General features: G+C 48.5%; 1 protein-coding gene across 4 annotated transcripts; it reads right to left on the reverse strand.

Moving 5' to 3' along the window:
• Window positions 1-7: 7 nt before the first annotated feature.
• Window positions 8-5,199, reverse strand: EIF5A (eukaryotic translation initiation factor 5A). Of its 4 annotated transcripts, none has more exons than XM_055576696.1 (6): window positions 5,065-5,199; window positions 2,589-2,774; window positions 1,322-1,426; window positions 967-1,098; window positions 799-872; window positions 8-644 (listed from the first exon to the last, which is right to left on the reverse strand). In XM_055576696.1, the coding sequence occupies exons 2-5, from the start codon at window positions 2,751-2,753 to the stop codon at window positions 810-812; spliced, it is 465 nt and encodes a 154-aa protein (XP_055432671.1). In that variant the 5' UTR covers window positions 2,754-2,774; window positions 5,065-5,199; the 3' UTR covers window positions 8-644; window positions 799-809. The 4 variants fall into 4 exon arrangements, with proteins under 4 accessions (XP_055432671.1, XP_055432668.1, XP_055432669.1 ...); XM_055576693.1 differs by lacking the exon at window positions 5,065-5,199 and adding an exon at window positions 4,644-4,843; XM_055576694.1 differs by lacking the exon at window positions 5,065-5,199 and adding an exon at window positions 4,281-4,420.
• Between the last annotated feature and the right edge of the window lie 5,296 nt (window positions 5,200-10,495).

Consider the following 10,495-nt stretch of genomic DNA (forward strand, 5'->3'; position numbering starts at 1 on the left):
TGGGGACTTCATATTAAACTTGTAGTTTTATTCAGGTTTGATTTTAACAAATGTGTCGGGGAGAGAGCCCGCAGGAAAGGATGAAGCCCATGGGAGCAGGGCCCTCCCAGATGCCTGAGGAGGGGGCATGTCCCCTCCCCTCTCCTCCTCTTCCCCTCCCCATCTTTAGATGGGGAGAGACATAGGCAGGGGAGGGGGCTGGTCCCCAGTTTGTGGGGGTGGTGCTTGGGATAGAAGACTATGGAGGAAATAAGGGGTCAGATTAGGTAAGAGTTGGGGAAGGGCACAAGGACCATTTGCCAGAATCCACAGCTTTCTGATTCCAGATTGAATTTAAAAAAAAAAAAAAAAAAAAAAAAAACTAAACCACAAGCAGCACCCACCCCGTCTCCCCCACCAGGGTTGTAGTGCGAGGGGAGAAGAGGAGGGCAGCTTCACCAAGGCCATGGTGCACTCACTCCTGGCCAAGGGAGCAGGGTGAAGGGCAGGGGCTCCCCGACAGATTGAAGGGGTAGGGGAAACCAAAATAAAACGTCAAATAAATCGTGTAGGAGGAGTCCAGCCAAGGGCCAGGCCAGAGCTGGGCCAGGCTGGGGGAGGGGGCCTCTGCAGGCTGGAGGATCACTGCTGCCACCACAGCCACCCTGGGTAGGAGAGAGAAACCAGGTGAGACAGGGTCAACCACAGGGAAAAAGGGGGACGGGGCAGGACCATGCTAGGAGGCAGAAAATAAGCCATTAAGGCTAATCTAGCTCTTTGATGGAGATAAAGGATGTGAAAGGAGGGAGTCACACTCACCTGGGAGCCAGTTATTTTGCCATGGCCTTGATTGCAACAGCCGCCTCCTCTGTCATGGCGGACAGCACCGTGATCTGGGAAAGCACAGGGAAGGGGAGTCATGTCTGAGTGCAAAGCAGGGGAAGAAGCACAAAGAACAAGCTGGGTACAAACTTGGGAGCACCATACCAGGATCTCTTCTCCACAGTCATATTTCTGCTCAATCTCCTTGCCAAGGTCTCCCTCAGGCAGACGGAGGTCCTCTCGCACCTCCCCGCTGTCTTGGAGGAGTGATAGGTATCCATCCTGGATGCCAATCAGCTAGGGGCAGACAGAGAAGAAAGCTGAATATGGGCCCAAGTAGCCTGAGGATGAAGGGTGTGATGGGCAAACTAGGGCGGCAAACAGCTAACACCGGATACCCTCTCTTGCCCATCTCCCTTCTCTCAGCACAAGGTCTTTGGTCAGTATCAACTTCTACTGCCCACCCCCGCCCCTGCCAACTACTACTACTAACCCACCTACAATCACGTCACCTACATACCTGAAAATCGTTCCTTTTGATGTTGGGGACATCCATATTATGAGTTGACGGGCAGATATCTTCGTATTTCTTCCCAGTGAAGATGTCAATACCAACCAGATGGACCTACATCACATCAAAGAGAAATCCAATTATACTCTAGGATGGAGGAGATCCCTGGCTGGGTGGGGGGAAGTCACACTAGGTTGTCAGGACAAAGAAGAGTTGGAATTGAACCAATCAACTCAAAAAGGAAAACACTAAAAGGCTCTAAAAAGAGCCTGAGGCCAAAAGACCACCACTGAAATTGCAGCTGACCACACAGGTGAGGTTGTAGGGCAGCCTTGGAGCAGTCAGTTACCTCAAGCTATCAAAACGTTAACAAGAGACCAAGATTCCAGGGGAGTAGGAGACACCTAGGTAAAAGTTTACAAGACCTTTTATTGACATCGGCATAAAAGGCAGAGAACTTGGAAGGTAGGAAGAAAAGAGTTCAAAAACAGGAAGGAATAAGAGCTGAAAATAAAAAGGAGTTGGGAGAGAGCAGAACTACACATATAGGAAATAAGGAAACCAGAAAGAATGATCTAGACATTTGGAGGTAACCCATGACAAATGCCAAGTCAATAGAAGACAGAAAAAGTGATTAAGGAACAAAAGCAGAGGAAATTCAAAGATGAATCAGGTTGAAGTTTTGGGGGGGGAGGGGGAGGTGGGGAGTCTGAAGTTACAAGGAAAGCTGTAAGGAAAATGCTGACCAAGTAAGCAAGCAGGCTCCAAAAAGAGGGGGCAGGTAGAGGCACTCTGACCTTGCATCAGAGATGTGATGGGAAAGCTGGAACTGGAGAGTGGAGCAGTGATGTAGAGGTGCAGAGATGTGCACTGGTGCCCTGCCAGGGGAGGGGTGCATTTTATGTTAGGATTGGAGAAAACATGGACAAACTAATGGAAACAAAGAGCACCTACAAAGACTCAGCGAGACAAATACAAAAAGCAAAGGCCAGGAAAAAGAACAAAGCAACTGAACAGCCAGAGCATAGAGGACCACGAAGAAAAATTGGAGACACACAAAGATGGAGAAAGGAAGGGGCTCCAAGGATGCTGGGGCACAGGAGGGTAACCGAGGAGGAAGCTGAAGGCTGGTGCAATAGTTGAAAAAGGTGTCCAGGGCTGAGTACTGACCACCAGGAGCCAGATGGTAATAAGTAATACAAGAGCTAAATAAGATAGAGGGCTAGCACTGACGACAGCAGGTGGGGAAAGCAAGGTACAGAAATGAAATTCTAACCTTGGCATGGCCATGCTTGCCGGTCTTAGAAGTTGACATCTCCACAATCTTACATGGCCGGCCTTTGAGCACCACGAAGCCATTCTTACGTAATGCTGAGCACTGCATCGGGAAGGTGGCTGAGGCCCCTGCATCTCCTGTCTCGAAGTCCAAATCATCTGCCATTTTAAGAGGCTACGATTCCAACTAGAGTCAAGAAGAGAACTAGGGTCAGTGAAGAAAGAATTAACACGGTCTCCAATCCATCCCACTCCACTCTAGAAACATTGCTTCATTTTTTTCCCCCAGCACTTTATCCCTTTACCCACGTAAAACAGCTTCTAGACTAAATGCTGATTAGATCAAAAATACGAAGAACTGGTGTGTGTGGCAGTGGAGATAAGCTGGATCCCCACCCCAAATGAAAGCTAAAAGAGTGGCTTGAAATACCAAAAGCTCCAGGAATTTAGGATCCCAAATCTCTGATACGGGCAAAGGCCTAATTCTTGGTCGAGGGAGGACTCAGGTGTTACTTGCCACTGAAACCAACCACCCCTGTTCCCCACACATAACCAGGGCTATAATTAGGTGAGCAGCTATGAGCCAGCAAAAAGGCGGGGCTAATGTGGGGGGGGAGGGGGTGGAGACCGGAGGACTGGGAGCCCCACCCGTCTCTGTTACACCCCCCCCACTCTATCCACACAAGAGCCCGTCACTGGTACAGGAAACCACAAGGCCGCTTTGGGGGATTCCCGCCTCTCCAACATGCATTTGCAGATGCAGCCGAGAGGGAGAAAGCAAAGTTGTTTTCTAACTGATCTCCCTGCCAAACACCTCTGGTTTCCCAAAGGGAACCCAGGAACCCAGCCTCTCCTCAAGGGCCCTCCCACTTTTCCCAGGATGCATCAGTCCTGTCGGCTTTTCAGGCCCGGCCTGTACAGTCAGTAGAAAGTGGGGGAGTGGGGAGTGGTGAATGACAATAAAATGAAAGCAAAAGGCTGGTAGTAGTGAGTAGTATAAATTATACTAGGCTAACAGAGTTAAAGGCCCTAAAACCAGGCACTCTCAGGTCAGACACCACGACAAAGACAGTGACAAGGTGAAGAGCACCTATCACAGCGGGTAACTCATCTGCCTGGGACTTTAAGGCGCCGTCGGCACGTCCGAGAAGAGTTGGGCTCCCGTCCAATCGCCCTCCGTTTCCCCATTTCTCTGGCCTCCCAGCACGGACGAGCGCCACTTACACCTGGCTGGCCGCCTCACTTCACAGGATGGCTAGGGGGAAAGCTCCAAAGATCCATGAGGTGGGGGGAGCCGTAACATATGCCCACAGCGGGCTCTCCGAGGTGATCCTGATCCGGGCCTCTGGCCTCTCCCACTCCTCAAAATTCCAAGCTCCCTTAGGTGCCTGCGAAGACCAGCTCTCTCTGCGCTGTGGGTTGCCGGCTCCCGCCCACCATGTGGCCGCCCGGGGCTTCCGGTGGCCGGGACCTGGGGGGAGGGGTCCCCGCGCTGCCATGCGGCCCCCGTCCACGTTCGGCCATGCGGCCTCCGACCCCGAGGGCAGCCTCCCGTGGGGGGCATTTCCGGTACTGCAGCCTGCCCCCTCCTCAAAGGCCGCGCCAGGCCGGAGCCACGCCGCCTCCCCTCCCCCCCCCCCCGCCAGCCGCCAACCCCCCCCATGCCCTCTCACCGAACAGCCCCCTCCCCCACCTCACGTGGCCTCGCGGCTCCCGGTTCACAACGGCGCAGGTACCCTTGCCCCGGCGGGCCGATTTGGTCCCCGGCTCTCGCCCTGGCGTGGCCGCCCGGCGGCCTCTCCCGCGTGGCGGCCTCGCGGCTCGCCGTCCCCCGCCCTGCGTCGCTCCAACGTCACCCGGCCAGCCCCAACCGTCACCCCGCGCGCCAACCGGGTCACGCGCCTAAGTATCTCCGCACCTCGCGCGGCTCGCAGACGGAACCCCGTGCGGCGGAGCCGCAGCTCCCCTCTGCCCCCTCCCCGACCCTCGCGCAGTTCCATCTCTACTCCCAGGCCCAAGTCAAGGTTCCGCGCACGCGCGCGCTGCCCGCTCTCACCTCGCGCGAACGCACTGACTCGACCCCGTCCGCTCGCCGCGAGCCCAACCGCTGCCTCCGAGCCCACTGCTGCCGCCGCCGCCGCCGCCGCCGCCTCTACCGCCGCCGCCGCTGCTGCACACGGGTCTTAGTACGCAGGCGCCGACTCCCCACTGACCAACCAAGCAGCCCTGTGACAGCCGCGCAAGCGTGCTATCTATCTCCTCCGCCCTCCACCCCCGCACTGCGCAAGCGCACAGATACTCCCTGCTCTCCACCCTCCCTCCCACCTACCCATCCAATGACGCGCATACGTGAACCCGCCCCTCACAAATCCTAAGTTCGTCCCACCAGTAGGCAACGCGCAGGCGCATCCGGTTTTTTAATCCCTTCAACCTCCTCTGCTCTCCCCGGGTTAGACCACCAGCCCTACCGGACAAACCTTGCGCCTGCGCGGTAAAGAGTCCTACTCTCCACACCCTCTGAAGGAAACGCCTCGGCCTCAAGGCGCATGCGTGTTGGGAATGCTGAACGCCCCTTCCACCTCAGACGTCGTCTGTACGCCAGGCGTTGAAAAGACCACGCCACTGTATCGCTGGTCTTGTCTAGAACGCATGCGTCTTAGGAAACGCCCCACCTCGACTTTAGCTGGACTGGAAAGACTCACACGTTTCAGAAAACTTATACTGTGGGGTGGGCCCCTTGTCGCAAAACCCATCCCTCTCCCCCTGCTCCCCCGTTCCAGACATGCGCGAGAGAGCTCTTTCCGCTTCACTCTTCCCCGCGCGCTAGTGTGGTCGAGTTACCACCCATCTTAGCTTCACTTCTCTAAAACTGTGCGCCTCTACTCTGCCATAGAGTTTCACCCGGAAAGATAGAGCGGCCCCGACCCAGCCACCATCTTGTTCAAATTCTTAGACCGTATTGGTCCCTCTGGCTTCCATAGAGGCAATTCTTCTGAATCCTGGAATAAGATTTACATGGCACTTCTCTTTTCCCTTAGCTGTCCTTTGCGGTCTCCAAACAATTGTCTACGAGCACCCTAAGAAAATGGAGAAAGAAATGGTAACCCACTCCAGTATTGTTGCCTGGAGAATTCCATGGAGAGAGGAGCCTGGCAGGCTATAGTCCATGGGGTCGCAAACAGTCGGATACGACTGAGCGACTCTCACACGCACGCACACACCCTTAGAAAAGAATTCTCTATCAAGTGTGGTATATCGAATTCCACTGATGTTCCCTTTCATAAGAGGTGACCATGAAACCAGAAACTCGCAATGAATTTCTCTGGTCTTCGTTCTAGGGAAGAAAGCTGCTGCTTTTCCTGAAAATTTGTAGTCCTCTACCTCTAGTTTCTAGGTTTTCAGCACTACCTTCGTGGCTACCTTGCTTGCTTCCGTAGACTGGTGGACAATATTGTGGAACAAGACAAGCAACTAAATAGCTGGGCTTGGAATCCAAAATCCTGAATCTGGTTCTTATTTAAGATGGGACACGGTAGATGTGCACTACGAGCACTGCTGCTGCTGCTGCATCGCTTCAGTCGTGTCCGACTCTGTGCGACCCCACAAACGGCAGCCCACCAGGCTCCCCCGTCCCTGGGATTCTCCAGGCAAGAACACTGGAGTGAGTTGCCATTTCCTTCTCCAATGCATGAAAGTGAAGTCGCTCAGTCGTGTCTCTTAGCGACCCCATGGACTGCAGCCCACCAGGCTCCTCCGTCCATGGGATTTTCCAGGCAAGAGTACTGGAGTGGGGTGCCATTGCCTTCTCCACTACGAACACTAGCTTGAATTAATACATTTACGTAGCACATTGTACTATCACCCCCAAATCCTCCCACTCAATTTTCTGAAATTTCTGCCATTTCCTTTGGGGAAAAAAAACACAAATTTCCTGGATGCATTGTTTAAAAGTCCAATTCCTGCTCTTCTCAAAGATGTCCATATGACCCAAGAATTCCACTCCTAGGTATATAACCCCCAAATTAAGAACAGGTACTCAAATCATTGCAGGAAAGTACTTAGAGCTATTCAGTAGTAGTAAAAAGGTGGAAACAACGTAAATATCCATCAACAGATGAATGAATAAACAAACTGTGGTGCATACATGTAATAGAATATTAATCACACAAAAGAATGAAGTATAAATGCATGCTATAACCACATGAATTTTGAAGATGTTACAAGTAAAAGAAGCCAAACAAAAGTGTCACATATGATTCCACTGATGTGAGATATGCAGAATAGGTAAATTCGAAGAAACAAAAAGCAGACTGGTGGTCAGTAACTGCTTAATGGTCATGGAGTTTTAGACTGATGAAGTGCTTTGGAATTAGATAGAGGTGGTGGTTGTACAACCCGTGAATTTGAATGCAGTGAACACCACTGAGCTGTTTATTTAAAAATGTGAATTCACCTCAGTTTTATAACTCTTGTACACAGATGTTCATAATAGCCAAAAAGTAGAAACTACTCAAAGTCCATTAACTGATGAAGGAATTAATAAAATATGGTATGTCCATACAATGAAATATTATTCAACAATAAAAAAGAATGAAGGACTTCCATGGTGATACAATGGATAAGAATCCACTTGCGAATGCATGGGACACAGGTTTGTTCCTGGTCCAGGAAGATTCCACATACTGAGGAGCAAATAAAGCCTGTACACCTCAACTACTGAGCCTGCCTGCTGCAACTACTGAAGTCCACTTGCCTAGAGCCTGTGCTCCACAAGAAGCAGCCACTGCAAAGAGAAGCTCACAGGCCACCATAAAGAGTAGCCCCTACTCACCACAACTAGAGAAAGCCTGTGTGCAACAATGAAGACCCAGAGTAATCAAAAATAAAATAATTTTTTTTTAAAGAGAGGGAAAAAGAAAAGGAATGATCTACTGGGTACACACTACAACATGGCATAACTATGAAACATATGCTAAATAAAAGTCACAAAAGACCACATACAGTAATGTATTATTCCGTTTACATGAAATGTCCAGAATAGGCAAATCCATAGAGACAAAATTTGATAGACTGTGGTTGCCTGGTGCCTAGGGGGAAATGAAGACATGGAGAGAGATTACTAATGACTATAAGGAAAGGAGCAGAGGGTGTCTTTTGGTGTGATGAAAACGTTCTAAAATTGGAGTGATGCTTGCCCTCTTCAGATATTGAAAAAAATTGAATTGTACATTTTAAATAATTAAATTGTATGGTATGTGAATTGCATCTTGATAAAGCTTTTACTTTAAAAATGTATTGTTCAGGGGCTTCCCTGGTGGCTCAGTGGCAAAGAACACACCTGCCAATATAGGAGACATGGGTTTGATCCCTGGTCCAGGAAGATCCCACATGCCGTGGGGCAGCTAAGCCGGGCACCACAACTACTGAGCCAGTGTGCTGCAATTACTGAAGCCTCCCCGCTCTAGAGCCTGTGCTCCACCATAAGGGAGGACACTGCAATAAGCCCACACACCACAGCAAAAAATAGTCCCCTCTCACTGCAACTAGAGAAAGCCTCAGGAGCAACGAAGACCCAACACCACCAAAAATAAATACTTTAAATAAATATACAAAATTATTTTTTAAAAATAAAAATCTACTGTTGGGAATTCCCTGGCTATTCAGGTTTGATCCCTGGTCAGGAAACTAAGATTCCCACAAGCTGCACAGGGTGGCCAAAAAAAAACAAAAAAAATGTAATGTCATCTTTGTTCTTTAATTGGTTTACTTCTCTGAGACGTTGGTGAAGAGTCCTAGATGACTGAAGTCTCAAGCTCCATGATTTTAAAAGGGGCTGAGTGATGACAGCTCCCAAGAATTCCCATTCAAAACAGAAGGGGCACAAATAATTTTTATGGAAGGCTAAGACACACACACTCAGAGAAAGAGAAGGGCAGAATATTGCACAGTATTGTAGAGTGATGAGACCATCGGTATCTGGGAGACCACGCTGGCATTGCATCTATGGAATTACCACAGCCCAGGGTACAGTCCTCTGCTTTGTAAGCCCCAGAATTTTATTTTGCCAATCAAGTCACTTCTTTAGGGAGCACTTTCCTGACCTACCAGACTAAGCCAACTTCCTGTGTTATATATTCGCAGAGCAAACATTACAGCATTTACCCCAGATTGTTGGTTCCCACAAATCCATTTATTTGTGTGATTACTTTATTAATGTCTGGTCTTCTCCATTAGAATATAACATATATAAAGACAGGAGTCTGGCTGATTTTGTTTACCATTGTGCCCCCAGCTCCTAGAACTGTGCCTGGCAAATATTTGGTACATTGTAAATTTAACGTTGAGTGAAGGTACACCTGACTGAAACCAAGTGGACTCACAAAAAATTGACAAAGAAACGGCATATCAACTTCTTTCTAAATGAATTGAATTGGTCAAGGACCACAGAACATCTGTGTTGGCTGATCCATCTGATCATCCTCTCTGTAAGAAAATATAAGTGGAAAGAAAAAAACCTAGTCAAGGAATCTTGAAATCAAAGTGAAAGGAATTAACTGCATTTACTTCATGACAGCTCGAAGACCATAGTGCTTTTGTCTTCAGTGTAAAAGAGGCCTACCTGTCTCACCTTTGGAAAGAATCCTGGAACAGTAATAATCTTGGATTGAAACTGCCCTGAAAATTATTAGACAATCTTTCTGGCCTTTTTTTTTTCCTGATTTGCACACTGAGTATTGTCTTCAGTCCACACAGAAGACAAGAACTGATTTTGAGAACTGATTCAAAATAGTTGGTCAGATTTTATCTTGTCTTAATGACATTCACATTCCTTTCCCACTTTCTTATGATTACACCCACTCACCGAGTGTAGAATTCAAATATTCTTGAAAAACTCTCCAGTTACCCTTATATAGACTTTTTTTTTCTTTTTTTTTTTTTTGCCTCACTACATGGCTTGTGGAATTTTAGTTCCCTACCAGGGGTTGAACCCAGGGTCCTCGGCAGTGAGAGGGCAGAGTCCTAACCACTTGACTGCAAAGGAATTCCCTCTATAGACTTTCATTGGCTTTGGAGGATGTCTTGGCAATTAATTGCATTCATTATTCCCTCATTCCTTTCTCAGAGGGTAACAGTTTAGAGAGTACCCACATTTTGCTGAGAAAGAAGTTTGTCAAATGAGTCTAAATCTGTTCTGGTAGACATTTTTGGTAGGCTTTTTAAAAGTTCTATTTCAAAATAATTTTAGGTTTACGAAGAGCTGCAAGTATAGTACAAAGAGTATTTTAAAGAATGTCAATGAAGAGTTGTAAATGGGAACCAATGGTGTGGTGAAGATTGATTATATAGGCATGTGTCTTTAGTAGCCAAGTCATGGCCAATTCTTTTGCAACGCCATGGACTGTAGCCCACCGGGCTCCTCTGTCCCTGGAATTTTCCCAGCAAGAATACTGGAGTGGGTTGCTGTTTCCTTCTCCAGGGGATCTTCCTGATCCAAGGATTGAATCCATGTCTCCCGCACTGGCAGGTGGATTCTTTACCACTGGGCCAGCAGGGAAACTGTTATATAGGTATATGAGAACCAACTGTGCACATCTCCTACTAACTCTTGAGTTCAATAAAATCTTATTAGTAACTTAAAGTTGGCACCACAGAAGTATTTACACCATGGAAGTTGGCAGATATTGCAAATCAGGGTCCCTTTACCCTGAGCTGGCTGTTAAACATTTAGCAGCACACCACACATAAGAAAAATATAGGGAAGGCAGCTCTGATGTATTCAAATAGTGTTAGATCAAGATAGTCCAGCAACGGTGTAAGAGGTGGGTTGAAAGGGTGAGAGACTGGAGGTAAGAAGGCCCTTGGAAAGTTGTCATGTAGTTCAGATCACAAGCAATGAGAGTTTGGATT

Source organism: Bubalus kerabau, chromosome 4 (genome assembly GCF_029407905.1).
Source record: "Bubalus kerabau isolate K-KA32 ecotype Philippines breed swamp buffalo chromosome 4, PCC_UOA_SB_1v2, whole genome shotgun sequence".
Lineage (NCBI taxonomy): Eukaryota > Metazoa > Chordata > Mammalia > Artiodactyla > Bovidae > Bubalus > Bubalus kerabau.